Raw genomic sequence first — 27,918 nt, 5'->3', positions numbered from 1 at the left:
TTTTCATGAGGCATCTCAAAACTACTCAATTTTTGAAATACACTCACATTATGAATGTATCTTGCTTTAATCAAACCAGTAATAATGAAGCGCCAATGAAACCGTGACAGCTGCACAGTGAAGCTATTGCTTCTCTCTCTCTCTCTCTCTCTACAACAGTAAGCAGGTGAAGGGCAGTGTCAGAAAGAGAGGGAGGGGAATGACAGGAAGACACAGCAGGTAAGGAAACAATGAGATGAAATGATCAGAACAGAAACAGACTGGCAGAAGACAGGAAAAGAGTTTGAAAGCATTTGATGACATTTTGGATTCAACTAATTGTGAGGTACAGGCTATTTTCACTTATATTGCAGTTATTGTAAGGTTAATGGTTGTTGTTTTGTTTTTTGTTTTTTTCACTTGCTTCATTTTTCAAAATGTAGGTCTTTCTTCTAAGATTTTGACTAGACTTTAAAATGACTTAAAATAAAATCATCAAAAACGAGCCAGTCACATGCTTATTTGCTATTTGTATCAGATCTACAAATCTACTTCCCCAAGGTTTTTTTTTTTTTTTTTTGCAAACTCAGCTGTTGAATAATGCAATATATTATTTTATTAGACATGAACATGTGAACATCGAAGTGAAACTTTAATCTGTGCTAAATCACACTTCTTTATTCAAAAGTTTGATTGTGTTTGTTCCTATGTTCTTCAGTGACTGATGGAGGGTGTGTGATATGTTGTCGGTGTTGATCACTTCTTGTCTCATAAAGTTGTATCATTTACAGATGCTTGTGACTGTGATATCTGTAGCCATGGTGATGCTGACAGGTCACCTGCTATATGGGCTCCCCATGGTAAATAATATTATAATATGTACGGTATATATTTTCAACATCCTACAGTTGCTAAGATGCTTTGATGTGAAGACTTGTAGTATGTTGCATGCTCTGTGTTCACATTAATCAATTCATCTAAATTGTGAACCGAATTAGCGCAGAACCGTACTTCAATGTGCATTTAAAAGGCACTGTGTCACTCTATTGGATGCATCCAATACAAATGATCTTGTATGTTGTCGTTTGTTTTGAGCAGGACGGAAAAATTAGAAATTCTAGAGCCCTTTCAGAAGAAGAGCTGTGTGATGCAGGTGAGAAAGCATTTCGGGGCGATATTTCTCAAAGTCTCTTGTATCTTGCATCGCTTTCTCTGAATTCTTTCCCTGTTTTTGTGGAGGGTGTGAGTGTACCTTTCTGTCACAACACTTCCCAGTATTACATATGTGGTCTGAGCAAGAAATCGGCCGAGACATCAGTGGTTATTTATTAGATTTTTCTTCATCGTTCTTTCTTCTTAATTTCCCTCTCTTTCTTTCTCTCTCGTGATGGGAAATGGTATGTTCTGACACAGAAGCACAAACCACTTCCTTCATTAGAATGCCACTGCCTGTTTGAGCTACATTGTAACGTCCTGTTTTTGATGCTATTTCTCATCTCTCCCCTTAAGAGACCTCAGTCAGCAAGTCTGAGTCTTGCATAAAAGTGTGTGTGTGTGTGTGCATGTACGTGAGTGTGTCTGTGTGCGAGCACCCACATCCGCCTTTAAAATTCAGCATGTGCCCTTTGAGCCTAACGTCTTTGCACAGTCAAATACAAATGTAGTTATTACACCTTTAAATATGTTACAATAGTCATTTTCATATCTATGCTGTGCAATAGGTTATTTTCATTTTCTGAAGATACTAAAGGGACATGATGATGGTAAAAAAAATAGATGGGAGGAGATTTCAGTGTTTTTGCATTCTCTCACAAAATGTTTGCACTCCCCTGAGAAACCTTTGCGTTCACTACAAAACCTTTGTTATGGAAATCATTTGAGGTGGGAGGGAAAGCTATATTGCAGTGTATTTCAGATTCTCAGGGCAGCGCAATAGTTTTGCCAGAGAATGGGCTGTTGATTTAAAATGTTCAGTTCAGTGCAATACATTTAAAAAAAAAAAAAAAATAAATAAAACAAATCACAATAGCAAGTAAAACTATCTTATTTTTCAACATAGAAGTAAGCTATTCCCTGTGAATGCACAAGACCGATTTATTAGCCACTATAGGTAAATAACTAGAAGAAGAATGAATGAATGAATTACAGAAACTGTAAAACTATTTGCATTACAACTTTGTGTGCTTATGATAATCAAATATATAACTGCAAGCAGCAATTAAGGGTACAAGCACAACAGAGGTAGAATGAGGAGCTAAATTTCAAGGCAGCATTTATCAGACCAACTGCAATAATTACTAAATAAAGACATTTGTAGATGATATTAAGCAAAATGGTTGAAAACTAATAAATAGAATCACTTATCTAATGTAACATGATTACTTATTATGTTTGATTAATAGGTGGCGCTGACACCAAATTGATGTGGTGTAGCTAGTGTGAGGTGACAATGACACAAAGTTTGGTGTCAATATGTCACAGCTGCAGACATACAGCCTCAGATGCATGCCATGGAATTCATTGATGTGGTATATGAAAACAGTTCTATCAACACGAAACCCATAACTTTTTGCCAGCATAGTCTGAAGATGAACAGTCTAAGATAAGTAGGTTTTCAAAAAAATTAATATCGTGGACAGAAAGTTACAATTGGTATAAACTGTAGGGCTTTTGCCTATACCAAGTTTGTAACATTTGTAAAATATAGCATTTTCGTCAAATTAATTTCTTGTTATTCGAGAACGGTTTGACTAATCTACTTTGTTGGTGGCGCTAGTAGCATTGAGTTAAAGAGTCCAAATCAGCTGTGATTAATGTCCGGATTGTTCTCTATCAGTGTGCCAAATTTCATAACTTTCCATATGGGCTGCTAAGCACCATACAGCTAACTGCTCCCTGGGCGCTGCAATAAAAAATGGCTGCCCACTGCTCCGGGTGTGTGTTCACGGTGTGTGTGTTTTCTGCTGTGTGTGTGCACTTTGGACAAGATTAATGCAGAGCACTAATTCTGAGTATGGGTCACCATACTTGGCCACATGTCACTTCACTTCACTTCACTTCACTTCACTTCACTTCACTTCACTTCACTTCACTTCACATAACTAGCGGCTGAGACCCACAGCTTTGTACATGAATGTTTAAAATGGCTGCACCTACTTTTACATTAAAAATAAAGGGCATATGTAAGAAAAGCACATCTCACCAAACCATACTAACAGGTGGCGGTAATTCACACAAATGGTCTCAATTTTTTTCTAATTCCAGGTATACAGTACATAATTTTAGGCCCAATTTTCTTTCTTTTTTTCTTTCTTTTTTCTGGAGATTGTGGACAAATGCCCAAAATCTGAGGCAAACTGATGCTTGTTCATGTGAGTGATAATCGCGTAGTGTGAATGATCAAAAACGCGATCTGAGATAAGTGCCGATGCCCAAGAACTATTTGCCAGGCTAAATATACGGAGTCACTAAAATCTTTCTTGTTAGTTTGAATTCATTTTACTTTACTGTCCTTTTTTGTCCTCTGCATTTCCACTACCTCTTTTTTCACTGACTGTTCATCATCTCTTAGGATATTTCAAGTCAGGCTCTAGTTGTCTTAAGTGCGATCCTGGTTTCTTCACCAGTCAGAAAAACAGAGAAGACTGTTGCCACCGCTGCTTCCAGAACTGCATACCTGGTATGAATCTCGTTACACCTAATTAACCCATAACAGTATAAACAGGATGAAGTGAGAATAGAAACAGGAAGTATGGCAAAACGTTTTGAAAACAAATGTGTGTGTGTGTGTGTGTGTGTGTGTGTGTGTGTGTGTGTGTGTTAGAATTCAACATGACGGTGGTGGTGGCATGTACGTTTACATCAGATGTGAAGTGTCGCTGTCGGGAGGGTCACACTTGCACCGCGACCGATCAATACACGGGCCAATGTCACAGTTGTGCTCCTGTCTCCACCCAAGTCCTTTCCTCCACCTATGCTGATGTCCCTTCATCCACTACATCCACCACTTCATCCACGGAGACTGCTGAGATCAGGCTGGGTAAGCATTGTTGTATTCATCCACATGATGTGTGTACACTCATATTCTAAACAGTATTTTGGATTTGCTACCATCTAAGGAAGGGTAGTATGTTTGAAGCAAGGTTTGTGGACTTGGCAAATGGGAATGTTTCCCAGAGCCTCAGATTGACAGATATGTCATCTCGTCCAGTACAGTGCAAACTGATCACAAGGGCCCTCGATTATTATTTTTTTACACACATTATCTAATATTGCCAAAACACGTTTGTAGATTTTTGTTTTAACCAATCCTATTATGCTTATTCTCTTTTTCAACTTTAGTTAGTGTGTAATGTTGCTGTTAAAAAAGATTTGCAAAGTTTTTCTGTGCCAAATACACTCTTTCAGGGTTTGTATACATTTATGGATTTATTTTTTTTTATTATTTTTTTTTTTTGAGTATTGCCCTGCATGACATCATATAGGGCGAATTTCTTTGTATGGGCGCTTCTCCCGGAAGAGTGCGAAAATCAACATTGTCACCAAAGAAGTGTGTTTTTGGATGTGAGGGAAAGATAACTTTGTTCAGCTTCCCAAAGAACCTAATGTTAAGGGAAGTATGTCAATGTCACAGCTTGCAGACAATCACTATACAAAAGCTTTGCATGCTTGTGGCTCTTTACCTCTGCCCACGGCACGCCTCCAGGAGCTCGACTGTTTCCAGGTGAAGCGTAAAGCTGTATCTGTATTTCAATCAGGACCACTTCCGTCAAGTATATTTATGACAATTATATTGCATAAAGTTAGTGTTGGCGGTATGGTTATGTTCTGGGCAAGACTCCACACGCCTGTCCATGCAGCCATGCTTGAACAGAGCGGGGAGAGCAGCAAGACAAACCCCCCTGGGGTACAGAACAGAACCATTATATGCATACATAATTACAATTCACTATTACATGAGTTGTAAAGGAAATGTGATAGAGACTGCTTCCAATGAAGAGACTGTAAAGAAAGAACGAAGTTAGATTGGATTACAGGTTCAGTAGGTGGAGTTGGGGTTGGAGGAGGGAGTTAATTGCAAGCAGCGATGCGACAGAAGAGATGCTGAAGAATGGGAATTTAAATAGACCGCATGTGATAGGTGTCAAGACTGGATTGGTACACGTCAGGAACAGCTGACTGTCAGCTGATGCAAGCGTGACTAACGTGGCCTGACTAAACTAACGCGATGCTGAATTTTATAAATCTGATCAAACTAAATACTTTTTTGGAGATATGAAGCATGCAATACTAATCTATAGGTACTCGAGATTCACATGAGATTTTTAGAGCACTGTTTCTTAAAGAGCACTTTCCCATACAGGAAATTCCTATATAGGACATTCGTCTCACCTACTCAACTCTTCATCTCAACATAAATAGTTACGCTTATTTACATCCTTGTATTTATTTTACAGGTGACAATAGTGTTGGGGTGTTGATTTTATGTGGATTCATTTCTGTAATGTTATCCGTCATCATCCTTACGCTGTTCCTCCGGCTCTGCAGGAAGAAAGAGAAGGAATGTTTTAAGCATTGTGAGTAACACAATACACAGACATATAAATGCAAACACATTTCTTCTCAGAGGTTTTGTGGGTTAACCTTACCTTTCACTGTCTCTTCTCTTCATTAGTTGTCAGGAAGTGCTCGTTGGGTAATATGGAGGTAAGTAACGAGTTAATGCACATTTCTGTAGTATTTGAACATGTCATGAATCATCTGATTCACAGTCCTTCTTTTCTTCAGGTGGACAGTGAGACTACACCTCCTACCAGCCAACTAGATGAGCAGCCCCATGCCCAGGAGATGCTGTCACATGGCAGCACACCCACCAATCACAACACAGACTGCTCATTTCATCAGCCAATCAGCTCAGTGCAGGCTGTGCCTCCAGCCGGCAATTTAGGTACTATAAAGAGCCACTTTTTGTGATTTTCTTCTTTTATTAAAAGAATTGTGATGCTCATTTATCCAGATCTATTACTTTGTTTAAAAAAAATTATGACCTTAATATATATCTTAATGGCATGAATTGAGGGGCATAAACAAAAAAATGTGCATGATACCATATTTAAAAAATGAATAAATAAATGAATCATCATTAAAACGATGAAATTCTTGAAAAGTAAATCTTATCAAGTAGTTTGGTGTAATCTTTAATTATTGTTTATTAAAACTTCTTCACTGCTTTTTAATATATATATATATATATATATATAGATTTGACTGTGAAATTATGTCATGTGGCCAAATCAATATACATAAACATGGAGTAAAAAACCAAACAGGAAATGATATCATAGAGAGAACTACTGCAGACCCTTATGGACAATAAATTGCTTCAAATATTACATAAATTTAATTTGAATTTATTGAAAGGTTCGCCCCTTGAGATGTACAGTAACATCTCATTTTCAAGGGGGTCCTATAAACACAAAAACAAAATATTACAACATAAACAAAACAACCATACAAAACATGAACACACAAATATAACTGACCATATGTATATTCATGTATGTATAAAACTAAATGTATAACACTTTTGCCTTGATGGTTACGCAATTACACCAGATAACATTTGTATGAATTATTAATAATACAATAATAAATTAAATAGTATATAAGAATTAAATAACCAGACATGTCATTATTGAAATAATGATTAAAAAATATTATTATAATGTGTGTGTATGTGTGTGTGTGTGTATACATACATACATTATATATATATATATATATATATATATACATATATATATATATATATATATATATATATATATATATATATATATATATATATATATATATATATATATATATATCCCCATAGAAGCCTGTTTCTGCAACTGAATAAAAAATAAAAAAGGGTAATTGTGAATTTTTATGATTTTTCTTAAAGAGTTGTGTGATATAAACTCGCAGTTCTGAATTTTTTCTCAGAAATGACACAAACTTGCAATTGTGAGGAAAAAGAAGAAGTAATTGTGAGATATAAACTTGCAATTGTAAGAAATTTTATTTAATTTTTTTCTCAGAATTGGACTTTATGGGCCCTATTTTAATGATCTAAGCGAACGGCGCAGGTGCACTTGGGGCATGTCCGAACTTTTGCTACTTTAATGACTGGAAAACGCTGGGCGTGCCCAGGGGCATGGTCTAAATGGGTTGTCCCTATTCTCTTAATGAGTAATGGGTATTTTTTGGGCGTAACGTGCAGTAAACCAATCAGAATGTCATCTCCTATTACCTTTAAGAGGCAGTTGGTGCCATGGCGGATTTGATATTTACACGCTTTGTAAGCGCAAAGACAGAACGTCTCCAAGATGAAAAATAAGAGCTGCTCGTGCGCAAGCAAATAGGTAGCCTAATTCTGATACATGCAATGGCTATCCATTATGACATGTAGCCATTTTTTATTCATGTAGCTTACACAATAATAATCTTTTACATTTTAATCTTTTATTGTTTCATTTCTAAAAATGTTTGTATGCTGCTGCGCGTCCCTTTGTGAAATAAGCAAAGTGAACGTGGTGAACATTTTCTTTTAATGCACTCTTTAAATAACAAACAAACCAACAACAAAAAAAATGCACCATTGACTTTAGACTAGGTTTGAGTGAGTCTATGGCGCAGTCTGTTTTCAGTTCCTCAAAACTGCAATGAGCCAACAATGTGCCTGAACAAACCTTTTTTTAGACCAGCATGCCCCTGAGCGGACAAATGCATTTGCTATTTAAACAACGCGGCGCAGGACAAGAAAATGAGTACTGCGTTGGGCTGAAACTAGCACTTTGCCCGCATTGCGCCGGGTGTATGATAGGGCCCCTATCAAAGTTTAAATCTCACAATCAGAATTGTGGGATAAAAACTCGCAATTACCTTGTTTTATTTTTTATTCAGTGTCCGAAACGGGCTTCCATACATGACACCCCCCATACAAAAAAAACAAAAACAAGCAAACATTCAAATAGTATGAAAATTCAACATTCTCACTTTCTCGTAGGCCCTCTTCACATCTATGGTCCCCAGACAGTTTTTGTTAGTTTGCTCAATCAGTTTGGATGGGATGGCGGCGAGAAAAAAGCACATGAACTCCAAGAAGAATCACTAAACAACATCAACGTGTCCTGCCCTCAGTCTCCCCCCGTCCATCTGTCTGAGGAGGAAAGGAGCAGAGAGAACGATTTTATCTTCTTCCCATCTCAGGAGCAAGGGAAAGAGTGCCACATATCTAAAGAAGAGGTTCTGTGAGGGATGATGGAATATTTGTGTCCATTCTTCCTCTGTGCTGTTCAGCTGCTGTGTGGTTTGTTTTAACTGATATTCCGTGAGTACCCAGTATTAAAACTCTAACCCTGGCAGGGGTTTTCACCTAGAGAGCAACAGGCTGCATTAGGGGAAGACCTGGGTTTGTGACTAACAGTATGGACGACATAAGTGTTGCGTATGAGCTTGACAGTTCATGTCAGCTTTGCAGTATTATCCATAACCCATTGATACTACAGCATGAGAACGGCAGTGGGATGCTGATGTTGACTGCATGAAGAGTCGATACCAAAGGCTTATGATGGTTGAACTGACCATCTGGAACAATGCTTGAAAGTGTTTGAAAGCAGAGAGCAGCTCTAAAACATTCACATATGTTGAGATATTTATTTTATGTAAAGTTTATTAAAGTCACAAAACTTTTGTATTTATTTGTAACTCTTATTAATTGCAGTTAATCATGCAGTTTATCAGTGTTCGATCATATCAAGTCCGTGGTCAATGATGTCAGTGTTCTTCCTCTTTTCTTTGGTTTTTATGTGACAGACATGATGGATTGTGCCTTCAAAAAGCCCTGACATTTTGATGGTGGTTTGGAAATGTCAACATTGTTTCTTCATTCAGAAGTGTATAAGCACATGCAATAGCAATTGTTTGATCATGTATTATGTTTTATATTCACTGTAATACACATTTTTAAGCTTGATATTAATTGTAAAGTGCAATAAAATCAATAAAAGTTTATTTTTTTTACATGTTTCCCTGAGTACTTCATTAATTTCACTGCAAGATAGCAAATACAAATACAACTACAATACTTCTTGTAAGTGACATGCTATATTCCCATCAAAATGTTATTTTTACATTTTATATTTGAAATATTATGTTCGTTCTGTTATCATTTTATACATGCAGCTTCTATAACTTCATAATATTTCGAGACATATTTTTAGTTATTAAAAAAAGTGAAAAACTTTAACTTTACATTCATATACATTTTAACATAAAATCTTGATTTGAAAAAGTCCATGGGCTTGTTGTGCAAAAACCATACAATTATAAATACAAACAAGCGTGCAGAGAATAAAACCTTCATTTGTTGAAAAAGATTAGCTCTGTGTTGTATGTTGAGTGTCTCCTTGTGTGCAGTGGCAACTCAAAACTCTCTCTATCTCAGAATTTCTCAGGATGGACAGTCATTCTCACAGAACCTTCATATGGGCCACCTGAGTGCAGATTTTCTCTTGCGTAAATGGCAGCAGCAGCAGGTTTGTATTAGAGTAAATACTCAATCCGTAGACGCATCAGTGGTCTTCTTCCTGCTCTTTTCTCAGACATCCTCCAGTTTTTCAGTCTTTCCACACACCTCCTGTACTGGCATTGGTACCTCCTCTTCCTCTGTGCACTGACTGGATCCAAGGCTGCTCTTGTCGGAGGAGCAGAGACCTGATGACCCAGTACACATTATTAAAAGCGTATTCCTGTTATGCAGTACAAATTCATGCCATGTCTTAATATATTGGGGGAAATATTAAACTCACAATTTTCAAATATGGATATCACATTTATTAGTTTCCTTATCATTATCATTATGTTATGTTGTGTTATATTCTTTTAAAAGTTAACATTTAATTTACTTTAATTTAATCATTTTTCTTGTAAGTATTTGTAGAAATACTTTTTAATTAGATTTTTTTTTTATTAGTTGGGGTTAGGTTTTATAGGTTTTCTAAATATTATATTATATTATATTATATTATATTATATTATATATATTGTTTTCTAAATATTATATTATATTATATTATATTATATTATATTATATTATATTATATTATATTATATTATATTATATTATATTATATTATTAAGAAAATGATTGGGGTTAAATCTGATTTTAATATTAAAGTTTACATTTAATTTAATTCAGTTAAAAAGTGTCTGAGCTTGACCAGTGTCAGTTTAATTCATTCAAAATGTACTGCAAAACAGGAATGACCAAAACACAACTTAAACTACCGTACTAGATTCTACAGGTAGATATACTAAAACTATTCATGCAATGGAGTGTCAGTATATCAAGCACTCACGCAAGTGTATAAAGAGCAGTTTTTCTTTGTGAATTAAAACATTGATGTGTTGTTTATAGTGGCACTGACCGACTGATGTTGACATGATCCGTCCACATGGTCGTGCATGTCTGCTGATGAGAAGGAAACAGGTGAGCAGAGCGCACACACACACACATGCAAAACACAGACTCACCGAGATCCACACATTATCTGGAAGAGGTTGATAGAAAGGGAGCAAATGGATGGGGAAAAGGAGAGAGAAAGAGTAAACAGGTCAATAGAGAATACACCTGATATACTCTGTGTGTGTGATAGTCTGTTTGCCTTCAACAGTGACTATTTTAACACACTGACGGCAGCGTGTCAGGGTTCAGGCACTCACCATGGGTGGGCGGTATTGTTTGAGTGGAAGGAGGAGTAGTAACAGTAGTTGTCTGAATTTTCTCACACGTCTGGCATTTGCTGTCACTGCATCTGTAGCCCTCCTCACATGTACACACTGCATCACTTGTCGCCGTACAGTTCTTCATATTCTTCATATCTGCAAAATTATAATAGTGTAGAACTGTAAGTGTATATCAGTGTTTCTTCAACTTTTATTCAGAAAGGTCACATTATATTGATTAAAAGAGACCGCCAAGGCATTAATAATGTTACAAAAGACTTCAGTTCCAAATAAATGCTCACCATTTACAACAGAAAGAAAAAGCTGAAATCTTCTCATTCGAGTATGAATAAACCCTCTGGGACACAAAAGTGCCTGCACTCATATGTGAGTACAGTCATTTCAACAAGACACAAGTGTCAAAATAAAACAGCAAGCTCAAACCCAGGTTTTTTTTTCTTTTCTGCTGACTCACAAATAACTCATGCCACCTCAGTATATTCACTTTTCATTTCTGCTCATCACTTTGTATCACAAGACTCCTTAGCCTGGTTATTTGACCATAGGCATCTACAATCTGAACTATAGTATCGTTACATGTCAGACAATCTGCAAACATTCTGCATAATTTACAAGGCTTTTTTTTCTAGTTTAACCAGCAAGTCTAAAATTTATGCTGGGCTTTTCAGCGAGTCCAACTAAATACATGTTTGTTCAGTTACTTCAAATAGTAGTTTCTCTTATATTTCTTGCTGTATCTCCTTTTCTTCCCAAACGACCATTTCTTCTACTTCTTGTCTTATTGTCAAATTTAATCTTTGGGAGGACATCTGCATATCAAAATATCTCAGACATCTAAGTAGGCAGTTATTTCCGTTCCAAAGAATAACTTCCGCCACTCAGGTGCTTTTTTTTCCCCTAGTGCTACACGTGTATCTTCAAGATTTGATGTCCTATATCATGTTTGTTACCAGAGACTAAGATGTTTTTCAGACCCCCACCTACCTCCATACTAAAAACCCACCAAGACCTGCTGAAGGGGAAGTCCCTGCTTTGTTTTACTGTCATGTTTGGTATTTCTAGTTTATGACTCTTCATACCGATTCATCTAAAGATTCAGAACATAGCTGAACATATCATTCTAAGAACCTTCAACCTGTTTTGTGATCATAAAGAAACTGAGTAGACATACGTTCCTTGGTGCACGTTGTGCAATGTTTGCACCAGTGGTAATTGATATTATAGTCGTCCATGAAGAAGCCATCTCCACATGCGTCGCACTGAGTATCAGAAATTCCTTGTTCACATTTCTCTATCATAAGCTCTCCTGAATAAACACACACAAAAGCAGGGAGACATGCATGTAATGAGACGTTAGTGATGGTGACTGTACAGACAAAATGATGATATTCATGAACAGTATTCAACGCTGACTGGTTTGAGAGTCTACCAGGTTGAGTTTAGGGAACAAGTCATCCTCATCCGAGAAACTTGATGTGTCATTCTAAGAACTTAGGTAAATGTCATTAAACCAGACTATAGCTGAACCCTAAAATATTCTTACATAATGCAACCGGTTTTGATATGTCGAAAGATTACATCCTGACTTTTTCAATTGAAATACGCCTCAAAAAGGCGAATAAAGTTTAAGCAGTCTTGATTCAACCTGCACGATATAGTCTGAAATCAATTCTATAATAATTTGTCTCTAAAACTAGATTCTTCCTATTATAAAATCCTTGATTTAGATTTTCGAAAGTTGGCTCAGACTAATACAAACTCAACTTCTTTTGCTTCAGTGCACTTTATGTTAATTATCTAATCTTAACTGAACAACGGTTTAGTTCTTTTAACTCATCTTGAGTTCAACTCTGACTCAACTCTGTTCACAGTGATGAGGCAGCTGATTTCGTTTACCTGGTTTACATTTTTTGCAGCACCGATTGTCTTTCAAGTACTCTGTTCTTTCATCGCACTGCAGTGACTGGACGAGAGGAAGGACATGTGATGAGAGCAGGAGGACACTGAGCAAGGCAAGCATCTTCCTGGAAGAGAAAAAAGATGCCTGTGAAGCTTCAGAATGACACATGACACCTGGAATGACTTTAAATGTGTTAGCAGAGAATGTAAAGAGTCATACAAATCATGAATATATTACTTGGCCTTACTGTTAAATGATTAATGCATTAATTACTGATAAATGTTTTTTTTTTTTTTCATTTATATTAGGTTCCCTTCCTTTATATCGATCTTTTGTCACACTTTTGTCAAAATGATCAATTATATATATGTATGCATATGTGTGTGTTTGTGTGTTTATTAAAATGGAATTAATTTTATAACTTTATAAACATACACACACACACACACATATACATATATATTACTTTTGATAAGTTATATATTTAAAATCACTTTTATTCCAAAACAAATACAATTTTGTTGAAACAAACAATAAGTCAATAACGTTATTTTGCCATTTCTCATCTTCATAATCTGTACGTATAAGTGAATGAAATAAGACATTGTGTCAACAATTATACGATGATGTTTTAAGCATAGTTACAACAAACACCAGACAGATCCGGCCCCTTGCTTGCTAAATTCAGCTAGACCTATATGTGCATTTTTGTAGTTGTCTGTAGTCGTTTTTCATTTGAACTTTTAATTGACATTGATCAAAACATTTGTATCCTTGCAAAAAGATCATTATAGCTTTGCTGCAACATCACATAGTACATATCCTTTTTTTAGCATCCCTGTTAAATCACACATGCTTTAAATAAACACCAAGAGAGGAAATTCTGTAGAAGACAGTGAGTGAAGACTTACCTTGACAGTGTGTACAAGACAGTAGACAGTGAGAAAAAGACGAGAGATGTGAGTTAGTCGGGCCCCTCTGAAACTTTGAGGATGAGGGGACAACTCTTCAGCATTAAATCTTTTAGAAATGTCAGATGACTCATATATATACCAGCGTTATAGATGACTCTGCTTAGGACCCCCAATAGCAGCAGCATGTGCTTTAAGTTGATTCATCTCCTGTGCCTCTTTTTCATCTACCCCAAACGTTCTTTTAAAGGTTTTCTGTCATTTTAACTTTTAACTAGTTCAAAAACAAACTCTTTCTTTCTCTCCATCTCGCTTTGAAACGTATATGTGCGCACACAAACGCTCTAGATGAAAAGGGTCTTGTGTCTCATTCTGAGTAAAGCATGAGTAAAAAAGACTAGCTCTTCTACAGCTACTCATTCTGAGATATGAGATTAGCAGTGAGGCCAATGGTTGAATAACGTCCAATCACACAGAATCCATGAAGCTCAGCATTTCATCCTGAGTTTAGATTAAAATGTCTGCTTAGCATAAAGTAAATTTTGTCTGAGAGCTGCCATAGTTGTTTCTATTTTGGGTTTATTTTCCAAAACATCTTTATCTACCTTCATCTAATCTTAATTTGCTAATTCTTTCTCCCTAACTGTTACACTTATGAGCTGTCAACTCATTAGTTTTATTCAGTGGAACTGATACCACTATGAGAGACGAGTCATGTCCTTCTTGTAGTTTGTAGATTAGACATGCCACCGCAGCACACGTGCACACACACAAGAGCAATTAGTGTTTACAGTAAAAGGAGGGCTCACCACAACATTGCTAGAACGGCTAAGATATAAGAAATGTGACATCAACTCCTGCAGATAACATCACCTGCTGACAGGCATGCAGCTTTACAAAACTCTGACCTTCACGTAAAAAAGTTCTACCCTTATGAGTGAGACCCCTCTTCAAAGAAGGTCATATTAGATCAATCATAATTTCTGTTATGTCACATATCTGTTACTGGCATGGTGTGCTTTGTATTTAAGTATGATTCCTCTAAATATTTTAACACTTTTCCTCATAAGTGACAACTGAAATTGTAAAGTGACATTCTTTTATACTGGCATTTTAGCAAACTTTACTCATCATTTGCAGAGAAACTATATGTTTTCTTTATAGCAACATGTTATTCAGAAATATAGTTTTTTCTTCAGAAGAAAATGACAGCACTCTGAGTGGCATTTTTTTTATCTGATGTGTGTTTTAGTTATTTTTTTTAAAAGAGCCTGTCTCAAAATGTATTCTGTTGCACCAAAGAGCTCCAATAAATCTCTGGTCTGCAGCTATATGTAATTGGAGAATGCAAAAATTGCAAAAATTGCAAAAAAAAAAAAAAAAAAAAAATTGTCCCTCTTTGGCTTGTTTTTGTACAGTTCCTGGATTTTGAATTCAGTAAACAGTTACACATAATCATGACTTATCATTGTTTACATTATTGATCATTCAAGTATTCATGCACATCCCTGTGTGTAGTGTTGCAATCCTTAATTAGCTACAGCAATTAATTTGAAGCCAAAAAATGTATTTAACATCTTAACTTTGGTGATTTATAACAAGAACAGGACAATAAGGTTAATAACAATCGATAGAACCTGATGCTGGAAAGAATAAATGGCCCAGTGGTAGGTAAGGAGATGAGGGTGTACCCGGGAAGTCCCCAGTGCTAGGTGGAACTAGCGGAGGATGAACAATAGCCCTGGGTGGAACCAGGAAGACGGTTGCACTGGAAGAAACCAGCAGAGGATGAGGAGCTAACGCCCTAGACTGAGGAGGAGAAAAGGCTTGGGAACTGGCTCTGAGATGGATGAGGTGGAAGCCGCTTGATGGGCGGAATACAGGGAGTTTTGGAGAATGATGCTCCGCTGCACTGAGCAAAAGGAACATCAAATCTCTCTAGAAGTTTATGCATTGACAAGCAGGTAGACAAAATGGGAACAGGTGACAGTGCCATGGTGTTGGGGGACTGGGATGGGAGGTTCTCACTCTTGGCTAAATCTCTGGCAAGTTGACATAGCATCTGTAGGGCCATGTCCATTGCCTTACTTACTGCAGTTGGGCCAACAAACTAACCATAATCCTCCAAAAAGTTGTCTCCCATCAGATGGTGTCAACTTCATCGGCTGCATTCTTTAAGTACGATTCTGTAAGATGGCTTCCATAGTCAAAAGAATCCAGCTGCTGAGAGAATTCTCAGAGACAGAAACTGAACAAACATAAAGAAAAGCAGGTAACATACTCAAGTCCAACAGAAACAGTCTGTAACATGAGTTGAACCAATAATAATTATAATAATTCATTACATTTATATAGCGCTTCTCTAGGCACTCAAAGAACTTTACATTGTCAGGGGGTATCACCTCATCCACCACCAGTGTGCAGCATCCACCTGGATGATGCGACGGCAGCCATAGTGCGCCAGAATGCCCACCATACATCAGCTTATTGGTGGAGAGGAGACAGAGTGATGAAGTCAATCAGTAGATATGGGGATTGTTAGGAGGCCATGATGATCAGAGGCCAATGGGCAAATTTGGCCAGGATGCCGAGGTCACACCTCTACTCTTTTTGAAATACATCCTGGGATTTTTAATGAACACAGAGAGTCAGGACCTTGGTTTAACGTCTCATCCGAAGGACGGTGCTTGTTGACAGTATAGTGTCCCCATCACTATACTGGGGCGTTAGGACCCACACAGACTGCAGGGTGAGCACTTGCTTCTGGACTCCCTAGCATGTTTTTTGGTTGCTTCCTAGTTTTCTCAGGAGGTCTCCCATCCAGGTACTGACCAAGCTCAACCCTGCTTAGCTTCAGTGGGTAACCAGTCTTGGGCTACAGGGTGATATGGCTGCTGACTGAAACTATTAGACTGATGATTACAATGCTGAAGGCTGGTGAGGATAATCGCTTGACATGTATGGCTAAAGCAGGAAATAAGGGTGTTACAGCAGGATCTAAAATCTTTTTTGCTGCAATTTGCTTGTTGCAGTTTTATTACAGGTAAAGATAACTTTCCAGAACCAGTAGTTCATCACCATAGGCCTCATTTATAAAATGTGCGTACACACAGATTTGATCTTAGAGTGTGTATACGCTAAAATCCACGGCAACGTTCACATTTATAAAAACAGTCTTTGACGTGGAAAAGTACTTACTGCTACTTCAGGGTCTGAGTAGGCGTACACACTTTTTCTTGTAGCAAAGTCGAAGTATTGCAGCTATCTGAACATCTTAGCTGCAATAATAATAAAAGCGGTGTGCGTGCAAGCACCAAATTCATCATAAACAACAAGGATGCAGTGTAAAAGATTAATTGTGCAGTGTAGTCAGATTTTTTATTAACGGGAGTTTTTGGAAGATTAAACTTACATTTTTAGTAGCCTAATGTTGAGAGTTCTTTACTCGCTTTCTGTACACAGTTTATTCCATGTTGTTGTTTATTATTATTTTATTTCATAAAATAACTTGCAAAGTCTTGATTAACTTCTAATGCGTAAAAAAAAAATGCATTAACGCATCTCTGACTGATTTGTCTGTGTAGCCTATAAGAATAGGCCTATGTCGTGCAATAACGGTTTTAATGTATTCTATTCAATAACATTGTTAACTGTTTTTATTTATAACATCTGCTGCTTTGCTTCTGTGAAAATGAATAAAGACATCAACCTTAAACTGTTTTTGTCATTTACATCAGTTCCCTATCAAGAGCTCTCGATGCTGCATTCAATAACGCTTATGAAAACATTCTTTGTACGACCGGTTGTGAAGAATGTGTGTCAAACACGACAAGAATTGGCTTAAATAACCTCGGAAGTTGATATCATTAATTACATGCACCTGAGAGGTTATGAATACATGTGAAACGGACACATCCTCAGGTTTCTTTTTCTTCAAGGACCCCATTGTATGTGTGTGTGTGTGTTTGTGAGAAGCAAGTGCTGCATTGAAGTAAAAAAAAAAAACGAAAAAAAGAAAGAAATACATTACTTACCATCATGTCGGAGTCTGAGAAGAGATGTGTGCCTCCTTGTCAGAGGCTCATCTCGGAGGATGATCCACATAATTTCTGCTTTGAGTGTTTGGGAGATGAGCACGCTGCCCTTGGGCTCGAGGGAGAATGCAAACACTACAATCTTTTTTTCCAAAGTGCTTTGCACACTGCTTGCTTTCTTTAGAGATACACTGGAACAGGAGGCCCCCAAGCGATCGAAGCTGGATGACAGATTTTTGTCAGGTGACGGGGGAAGGGGCCTCAAAGACGGTCTCTCCCCTTCGTTGGCGACCTCCATGATTCATCCCGTGTCTTTGTGCCATCGACGTCAATTTATTCAACCATCATGGATGCAAAGGCATGGAGCTACATGATGATGCCCCAGGTGGAAGAGATGCTTGTGGGCTATCTCTTTCATCATCTTTAAAGAAATCTATGCTTCCCACCAAGCCTTGTAGACTGACATCTTTGCTGGTGGGGAAAGCTTTCCAAGCAGCAGGTCAGGCTGGTGCTGCCCTGCACACCATTGCGGTTTTGCAGATGTACCAGGCTGACCTGCTGAATGACTTGAGCACAGGCGGGACCATCAATGAAGAGGCTTTTTCAGAACTTCGCAGGGCCACAGATTTTAAAATTGCTTGTTTTATTTTTGTTATTATTTTTCTTCATGATTATTTTACCTTCTTTTATGTAAAGCACTTTGAATTACCATTGTGTACGAAATGTGCTATATAAATAAACTTGCCTTGCCTTGTAAATATAAAGAAATGCCAAATCACATGCAGGTTTTTTCAGACCGGAGACCATAATCGAGTAATAATTTATTTTATTATGATATGAAACATCAAATTTTTCTTTCAATAATGTTTTTTAAAGTTTGCAAGAAATTGATGATACTAAACTTTTTATTAGCTGTCATAGCAAGTGATTTTAAAAGTAGGATGGCTCACTTTTTATAAGATGACTGAAATTTTACTTGAATTTGTAATTTATACTTACTTTTGGAAACCTAATTGTTTTTTAATTACTATTATTTTTATTAATATTATTATTATTTATGTTGTTTCTAGAAGTAGTAATTTTGATAATAGTCAAAAGAAAAAATATAACCACACACACATTGTTTGTCCACAGAATAATTACACATTATTAAATAAAAAGTGTCACTGCATGAACCTCTACCTCCGCCAATAGGACCTCAGTTTCAGACTCAGTACAGGTTTTTTTTTTTTTTTTTATTCTTTTTGCTTGTCATTCTCAAGCATAGATTGGCGTTTGCTCTTTTATATGGTAATGATATTAATTAGGGGGCGTTTACAAGGCGGAGATCTGACACCAGTCAGCTGCGCACAATTTCAAGATCATTTGTGATTTATAAATCTGGAAGAGAGGCGTACGCACGTGTTTTTGTGCGCACGTTCGTTTTCTCTGAATTGCACTTACACACTTTTAAAAAATGATCCTACAACAAATTTAGGACGGTTTATACACAACATTTTATAAATGAGGCCCCAGGAATTTCACTGTTCAAAGTTATTATATGAAAAATGGCTTATATACCATATACCATCAATAAACAACCTTGTACCGCACAGTAGGTCTGTCTTTAAATGTTGATAAGTTATCATTAAAAATCAGTTCTACAATGTAGAAAATTAATGGGATTTTTCTTCTGGAACCTGACTGTTAACATCAGTGGCATCAGCCAAAGTGATTACCCTCTGCATCCTGCCCTGCTGATATCTGGAACAAATATCTTGCTTGAGCATTAAATTTAGATCTGATTGGCTGTGTAATCTGGCAGCAAACCATGTTGGTTGGCCCTGTTAGTCACGCTAATAAAACAGGGGCATCTTGCTGGTTGAGCAGGCAAAGTGTCTGCGGTTTATAAACCTTGTAAGGCCTGGAATCAGTTGTGCTATTTATGCACTCATGAACAGAGGCGTGATCTTGCCTTTCACAGCCACACCCTTCACCAGACTTTTAGTATAGCCAATTAAATGTACATTTCATTCAGTATATAGGTGGAAGGCAAATAACTAACAATTGTGCCCAACACCAACTAAATTGTCCCAGGAAAACCACTGCAACCCATTTCAAGGCTCTTAAGGATTGGTTTATTTCAAGATAAACAAATTGTGAGTCATTTGAACAGTTGCAGTGGTTATCTGCGATGTTTGATTTACTACAATTATTCAGTTCATGGCAACACAAACACCAATTAATTTGCTATTCATTCTGTTCCTCCCTCTCTGTTAAACACACAAGCTTTTAACAAGGCATTCTTACAACCACATCTATCTTCGTTGTACTAAATGGACTTAATTACATTTCACCCATAAATAATTATAAATGAGATCAAATACAGATATATTAAGAAATACATCTTAATATACACACACACACACACACACATATATATATATATATATATATATATATATATATATATAGGCCTATATTAAGAAATCAAGAGTGCTAGCTTTCTGTGTTACTGTTTTTTCAACTACCATCAGACAAAAAAATTAAAAATAGCTAAAAAAAAAACAAAAAAACATGTGCTTAGCATACAATGTGAATTAAATATCAGACCTTTAAGAAGATCTTTAATACCCAGTTAAGAGCAAAGTATGTTTTTTGTTTTTGTTTTGAATTGGTTTTGGCACCATGCTAAAGAGCAATCCGTGGGCATTTTTTATAATCTCCATGGTTACATTGCAGGTCATAGGGGAAATGGAGACAGGATGTGGTTTTAGAGGTGAGGAAGTTATTTCTTCTTCTCAGTATGCAGCTAAGTACGTACATTCTGTCTGCAATAACCAAAAACATCTTTAACTTTTAACCTATCAGTTCAAGTTATTTATTAGGTCATATTGGTATACCTGGAGAAAAATGAAGACAAAACATGATATTGTAACAATGAGGAGGAGCTATCTTTTTTCCCCCATAATTTCCTCAGTTCTTGCAATGCAATGCAATAAAAAAACAAACAAACAAACAAACAAACAAAAAACATTTATTTTTAAGTCTGATATATTGCCTTACTTAAATTGATAGTTCACTCATAAATTATAATTCTGTCACTCACCCTCAGGTGAACTCAAATGATGAAGAACTATTCTTTTCATGCATTGCATTAATGAACTGTATTAATTTCATGCATTAATGAATGGTGACTGATGGATGAATGAATGAAAGAATGGATGAATGAATGAATGAGGCATTTATATAGTGCTTTATTGTGTATTGCTCATATGATTTACAATCATATGAGGGGGTCTCTCCTCAACCACTACCAGGATGTCAAGCCTCAAAAGGGCAAAAATAATAAAATAAAAAAATCACCACAACATGATAAAAGCAGTCCATATGACCAGTTTTCTGAAGTCGTATGATTGCTTTGTGTGACAAACAGAGTAAAATTGCAATCTACAGACATGCTTTGTCCTTGGGTAGCTGAGGCTGGCTGCAAATCAGGGGCAAAAGTCATGTAAGTAGAGATGTCTGATTTGTGAAGAACGATTTGAGTTGGATCTTTTCAAAGAATCTGTTGATTCTGTTCACAAAAACCGTTCTGAATGATTCAATCTGATCTTGTTCTAAGTTCAAATCATGGAGCCTAGATGCAAGGTGCAACCATAAACCGGAATATTCTTCAAAATGTATTCTTATAAGAAAGTCATAAGGGCGTTTAGGTTAAATTATGATTTTCATTTTTTTTTTTAACTCTAGCTTGGCTTCCTGATATATAAAAGCTATGTGTACCTATTAAGTCTAAGCCTAAGTGTAGCCTATTCTCCAACGTTCAACAAAAGAAATTCTGCAACACAGTAATACATTATCCAAGGACGTTTTGTATCGCTTTGTTCCCTATCACTGTGTAAATACGTTATTGTGCTTTTCTCAAAGTTGTAACAGAAGCTTTAGAGTACTTTCGGTTTCATCCAGCCTCTCGAATTCCTTCATGAGATCTGGCACGCGAGGAGGAGCGGACTGTGTGACGCATAGCATTTCCAGTCAAGACTGCCCTTCTAATCCGAGGAAATGCACGGTAGCAATACTTCGCCAATCTCACATTTTTTAAAAACTTTTTTATATATATTTTTTTAGCCCAATTGAGGATGACGAACAGTTTCTGGGAGAGTAAGAAAGGACCATGTTGGATCGCCATAAGTAGAGGTAAGGTCGCGCGCTGTAAATGCTCCATACGGAACTCGATTGTTATCTATAATGTGGCACTTAAAAGTGTGGGTGTCGAGATTGTGTCGTAGTTTTGAAACGGATGGAAATGTTAAAGCGTCACCACATTTGCCTTATTTCCTAGCGTATATGTATGTGGGGGTCTCAGCTGGCATCAACAATGAAAACTGTATTTTAGATGTTACTGTGTATGGTTTTGGTCTGATTGTTAGTTTCTCATTTAGGCACTATTTCGCAACAGGTTACTGTAAGATTGAATAATCTGTTTGATATACAAGGACATAGAAGTTCATGAAAACTGTTGGTTTTTCTTGACTATATAATGATTGTAAAAATAATTATTGGAAAATTATTACCTCTAACATACAATTTGCCCCCCTTCTGTCATCCGCCGACCCACCGCCCTGTCCGGTCAGTGTGTTTGGTGAAGTGAGAAGTACTGCTTTAGCGCCCCCTTCAGCGGCCATGAGGAAATGTGAGCTCTACGCTTATGTGTTGCTGGTAAGATAGTATTAACCTAGCCATTAGCCAAAAGTGCCCCAGCTGTCCAGCTGAAATACTTCCTTAAAAGATTGTGTTGGGTATGTGTCATGGTTGATAAATAAAGGGATGTTTTAATTGGCTAATTATTCGGCGACTTTACCTATACATAGAATGTGCAGTTGGGTTCCATAATTTAAACAACAGCATATAAACCTTTTAGGACAGACATAGGCTACATTGAGATTTTGTAAGTTATGATGAGCATAAGCCATGAATCAGTAAATCATAAATCATAAATTACTAATGAAGGACTTCCTTACCCATAATTCTGAAGAAATATGGGCCAATCACAGAAGTTGCTGATTTATACTGTTATAGTTTATTTCTCCAAAGAATTTATGAGGCACTTTTCTTTCATGTCTCATTATTTGATTGGACTCCTACATGTTAAGACATAAAAAAATTGATAAAAAAAAAAAAACTTTTTTATTAACTGAATACACACCCAATTAAACATGTGACGAGGCTAACATACGCAATGAGATAATGTGATAGCAATATAGCATATTAATATTTGAATCATTTATCATGTATTAATGCTTGCTGTTGGTAATACAAATTGTAGGTGGTAGACAGTCTGAATATAGCCATTAATTCATCCAATTTTCATTTTAATGTCTGACACAGACTGACCAAATAATGAGTGAATAAGGATTTTTTTTTTAATTGTGTGATGTATAACTTGTTCACCACAGTGGATATTAAAAAGGTAAAAATAAAGCACTTTTCATTTGTGGAATACAGTATTGTACTGTGCACTCACACATTATAAAAACGGCATGCTATTCCAAGCATATAGTCACAGTCATTTCCCATGACTTTTTTAACCGAAATGATCCTTTGTTCCGCACAGGTTCTAATCAGCCAGTCAAATACAATACTGAATGTTGCAAGTGAGACTGTGAAGAAAAATTGTCTTGATATTGAATACTGGAATGAGAAGGGATTCTGCTGTGATAAATGTCATCCAGGTAAAGCAAATTTAAATACAGGCTTTAGCTTATAGATGTATATTGTGTAAATAGAATGTATGTCCTTTGAATAAGAACATTAGAAGAAGAACATTTATCATATAATGGAGCAAAGCTGTTAACATTTAAAATAGTTACCCATGGATAAAAACCCATTGTAGCAACAGGGTGGTTTTTTGTTTGTTTGCTTTTTTTCACAGAAACCTTTTGTTCAGCTTTCATAGATGGTTCTTTCTTGTCCTTTGTCCTTCTGTTTGCTACTCTAGGGTATAAATTGAAAGCGGAATGCCCTGAACGAAAAACGAGGTCTGAATGTGAGAAATGTGAGCCCGGAACCTTTCTAGACCGCTTAAACTACAATGACAACTGCTTCAGATGCAAGGAGTGCAACAAACGTAACGCCATTTCATAACTTTGATTTTCATATTTCTTGTTATTGAAGTGATATTTAACCCAAAAATGAAAATTCTGTCCGTTTACATAACTGTTACATAATTTCAAATCTGTATGACTTTCTTTCTTCTTTGGAACACAGTTTTGAAGAATGTCTTTAAACAGTTTGTGTCCAAACAATGAAAGTCAGTCGGGTCAGAAACAACACTGGACTCCAGTGACTTTAATTGTATTGACATAAAAAAAAAAAAAAAAAAAAAAAAAAAATTAAGTACCTTCTTTTGTGTTCCACATAAGAATAAGTTTGGAAGAACATGAGGGTGAGTAAATGATGGCAATTTTCATTTTTAGATGAAAGTATCCCTTTAATATGTGAATGATTATTAAAAACTTCACACAACCAATTCATTTGACCTTTGACCAGGTTTCATATGTCTTTCATTTTTAAATCCCAGCCCATTCTTATGAGACATCCCCATGTACATCCACAAGCAATCGGGTGTGTGAGTGTGAGCCTGGATACTACTATAAGAAACTAGACCACTCGTCATATGAATGTAAGGAGTGTAAGAAGTGTGGATCTGGGCAGCATGAAACTGTGAAATGTAAGTTCCTCGAGCTAAATAAAGCTTCATAATTAATTATAGCTATATATAAATCTTGTACATATATTGTAGCATACCCTTGATTAATGTTTTCACTTTTGTCAGGTAATGGCGAACAGAATACAAAGTGTGAATGCAATAAAAACCATTACCCTGTCAAGGGCAAAAACACCTGTGAGCCGTGTGATAAGTAAGTCACACTTCAGTACACTTCAGTAAATGCCCTGCTGGCACTTATTATGGTGTGGCACTTGTTCAGAGGTTAAGATGATGAATCCCACTTATTCATCGTTTGATTTCAAAAGTCTACAAATACAGACTTCCTTCCTTGTTATGTTAAAGATGAAGTGTGTTATTTTCTGTGTTGCAAAACTTACATCCCAGCTTAATGTGCAGTGCCAAACGCAGTACATAAGTACATTTCTGAATGCAAATGCATTTAACTACACAAGCTCAGTTTGGTGCATTGTTGTGTTTTGAAATGCAATTGAATTTTATATTTATTCTAAATAATTTTATTTTGAATTTTAGTTTTTTTTATTTTAGACATGGCAGACAAAATAATCAACATGTGTGTTCTTTATGCCTTATAGATGTCAGGAGGGGTGTCCAGACTTTTGCATATCCAGCACACCTCATAACCCTGTTAAGTCCGCCAGACCAACTAGTCCTCCAGGTGAGTACTGATCTGTGATTTTTCCTCTGAGGAGGCAAGGGAGGCAGTGCCTCTTCATTAGATTGGATGAGAAAACTATGCAAATATTACAAAATATGACATTAAAAAGAAAAAGTACTACTACAACACTGATTACAGTGGGATGCCTGTCCTAACCCTATTGAGTTTTAACATATCCTTAAAGCGTGCGATGGGTTTGGTAAGGGATAAATTGAGAATGAATGGGGGAAAGTAACATGAGAAGAGGTGATGCCTCCATTGCACTATGATTGGTTCATGCAATAAATCCCGCCTCCTGTTTTTGTAAGCGTTACAAGTTCACTAATCAGTCTGAATGAACAAACTGATGTCATTAATGGGAAGCCTAATTAAAACATAAGTAAACAACTCACCCACTCAGATATCACCAATTTGTCACGTCAAAATAAAACTTGAAATGTCGTGAGAACATGATCGGTGGGGTTTTTTTAGTGAGCAATTAGCTTGGTGAAATTACTTATTTATCAAGCTTTGATGACTAATGATCCGAAAAGTTAACTATTAATAAGAACAGCTGGGTAACACTTTACAATAAGGTTCCATTATTTAATGAACAAACAATGAACAATACATTTATTACAGTATGTATTAATCTTTGTTAATGTTAGTTAATGAAAATACAGTTGTTTATTGTTAGTTCATCTTAATCCAGGGTGCATTAACTAATGTTAACAAGCACAACTTATATTTTAATAATGCATTAGTGAATGTTGAAATTAACATTAACTAAGATTAATAAATTAACTAAAGTAGTTAACTAATGTTAACTAATGAACCTTATTGTAAAGTCTTATCAACAGCTGAATAGTTATTATTTTGGAATGAATGTAAAAAAAAAAAAAAAATGCTTAAAAGACTAGCTTCATGAGATTTCTACTTGGTTTCTAATTCTGCATACCACTGGTACTCATCAACATCCATCCAAAAATCTGTTCTTCAGAGACAGAGAAAATATGAGACTGTGTCTGTCTATGTCTGTTGGCTTTCCCAATATTGTGGGCAGCTGTTGCCAAACTATGGCTTTAGAGTGTCTCGAACGTTTTTAGAAAGCATGAGTAATCTTGGGAAGTCCCCTCTCAAGTTCTTTTGAATTTGTCTTGCCATGACTAAGCTAAATGTCTCTGCATGGTCCAAAAACAACACGTTTCTTCAATCAAAAAAAATAGTATTGAGGGGTGATTTTAATTTCTTTGTTTCTCGTCACATTGATGTTTCAGACACTTTACCACAAATTCTGGTCCCCGTTTGTGCATGTATCACGGTTCTAGCACTGGGAGTGTTCATGTTATACGAGGGCATCAGACTTTGGAAGAAAAAGAGGCAAGCTTTGTCATCGCAGAACTCATCACCTGCTCCCGAAGATCAGGTAAAATACTTGATTGACCTATGACAAACAATGGCAAGGACACCACAACCATTCTTCTTCACAATGCGAGTGATTCATATTTGATGCTAAACACATAATTACTGTAGCTCTGTTTTCACAGAAGATGATTCAGCTTTGGTGATGAATACTAATACTTATACTGTATTTTTATCACATGTACTCTCTATCTGAACTATTGGCCAACTTGAGGACCCCCTAATAAAAATAATGACAAAAAATAATACCTTAAAGGAATACTCCACCCCAAAATGAAAATGGGGGTAAGTGATTAATAACAAAATTTTCATTTTGGGGTGGAGTATCCCTTTAATAGCACTAATGTATTTATAAATAAATGCTAAACTGGTGCTGTATAAACTGTTTTCTGTTTTAATATATTTTTGAAATGTAATCCATTCCTGTGATGGCAGAGCTGAGTTTTCAGCAGCCGTTAACTCCAGTCTTCAGTGTCACATGATCCTTCAGAAATGATGTCATATGCTAATTATTGTCAAAACACTTGTGCTCCTTAATACAACTTTTTAATATCCTTTGTGAATAAAAAGTTTAAAAAAACTATATTTATTTGTTGGTTAAAGACCCCTGATATATAATTAATAAAATAATTTTTTTAATAATTATTAGTCCATATACTCTTGCAGTACCTTTATGGAAGCCATGTGTTTCTTCAAGGTCATGTAATGATCATGTGATGTCTTATATCCTATTCGACTGGTGTTGTTTTGATTATTGTGTTGTTTTCTGCATGTTATTAAGTAATTAATATATATTTTTAATGTTCTTCACAGACCTTCATTATTAAAGTGGAACCAGACACAATATGTGAGAGTGTTTCTTTCACAAACCAGCCTGAGACAGAACAAAGTGGAAAACTCCCAGACTGCGTCCCAAGGGAGATCAAAAGTATATCTGTTTATTTGTTTCTACACATAAATTCCTGGAGGCTTAAGTAATGATGCCTAAATGTGATTCACATCTATTGTCTGTCTCTCACCATTTCTTCCTCTGACTTTTGCTTTTGTAGTTCACGAATTCTTCTATTTTGTGCTGGACGAGATGCCTATTGGACGATTTAAAGAACTTGTACGTCGTCTTGGTGTTTCTGAGCAGAACATTGACAGGGCAGAACAAGACCACCGGAACTGCAAAGATGCCCACTACCAGATGCTGAAGGTTTGGAGTGACAGTGGCAGTGGAGGAGGGAGCAATGTTTTGCCTTTTCACCGCGTCCAGATGTTCGTAGACACTCTGAAGGACATGTGTTTGATTAACTGTGCAGACAACATCGAGAACATGTTCCTTTCACAGAACACAAGTGCTTCACACTGAGGCTGTTGGAAGAGAATGGAGAAGAGGGCATTAATAGAGAACTTAAACTTTCACCAATTTCCATTGGATTCCTTTAAGAGTGGAAGTGGGTCTACAGCTGAATTCTCGTCATTTTATTTTGTCGTATTTCCAGTTGTTTGAAGTTGATTTCACACTAATT

General features: G+C 36.4%; 3 protein-coding genes across 7 annotated transcripts; 2 read left to right on the top strand and 1 right to left on the bottom strand.

The window, feature by feature from the left end:
- Positions 1–168: 168 nt before the first annotated feature.
- si:dkey-260g12.1 lies at positions 169–9,045 on the top strand. The gene is made up of 9 exons (XM_042772232.1): positions 169–325; positions 771–839; positions 1,078–1,132; positions 3,551–3,658; positions 3,803–4,018; positions 5,436–5,555; positions 5,654–5,685; positions 5,767–5,926; positions 8,030–9,045. Exons 2-9 carry the CDS (start codon positions 771–773, stop codon positions 8,275–8,277), a joined length of 1,008 nt encoding a protein of 335 aa, XP_042628166.1. The 5' UTR covers positions 169–325; the 3' UTR covers positions 8,278–9,045.
- On the bottom strand, positions 9,018–22,271 carry cd27 (CD27 molecule). Of its 5 annotated transcripts, none has more exons than XM_042772233.1 (6): positions 22,172–22,271; positions 12,667–12,794; positions 11,942–12,076; positions 10,747–10,905; positions 10,452–10,574; positions 9,018–9,738 (listed from the first exon to the last, which is right to left on the bottom strand). In XM_042772233.1, the coding sequence occupies exons 2-6, from the start codon at positions 12,788–12,790 to the stop codon at positions 9,623–9,625; spliced, it is 657 nt and encodes a 218-aa protein (XP_042628167.1). In that variant the 5' UTR covers positions 12,791–12,794; positions 22,172–22,271; the 3' UTR covers positions 9,018–9,622. The 5 variants fall into 5 exon arrangements, with proteins under 5 accessions (XP_042628167.1, XP_018973663.1, XP_018973660.2 ...); XM_019118118.2 differs by lacking the exon at positions 22,172–22,271 and adding an exon at positions 17,616–18,248; XM_019118115.2 differs by lacking the exon at positions 22,172–22,271 and adding an exon at positions 13,582–14,535 and having other exon boundaries at positions 10,452–10,495.
- tnfrsf1a (tumor necrosis factor receptor superfamily, member 1a) lies at positions 21,602–27,918 on the top strand. Its single transcript, XM_042772231.1, has 10 exons — positions 21,602–21,794; positions 22,232–22,316; positions 23,212–23,329; positions 23,596–23,724; positions 24,178–24,327; positions 24,433–24,517; positions 24,921–25,003; positions 26,260–26,408; positions 27,218–27,332; positions 27,454–27,918. The coding sequence occupies exons 2-10, from the start codon at positions 22,281–22,283 to the stop codon at positions 27,756–27,758; spliced, it is 1,170 nt and encodes a 389-aa protein (XP_042628165.1). The 5' UTR covers positions 21,602–21,794; positions 22,232–22,280; the 3' UTR covers positions 27,759–27,918.

The sequence above is a fragment of the Cyprinus carpio genome, chromosome A16, assembly GCF_018340385.1.
Source record: "Cyprinus carpio isolate SPL01 chromosome A16, ASM1834038v1, whole genome shotgun sequence".
NCBI classification, from domain to species: Eukaryota; Metazoa; Chordata; class Actinopteri; order Cypriniformes; family Cyprinidae; genus Cyprinus; species Cyprinus carpio.
The sequence above is the reverse complement of the archived record's forward strand: the minus strand, read 5'-3'. Positions and strand labels throughout refer to the sequence as shown.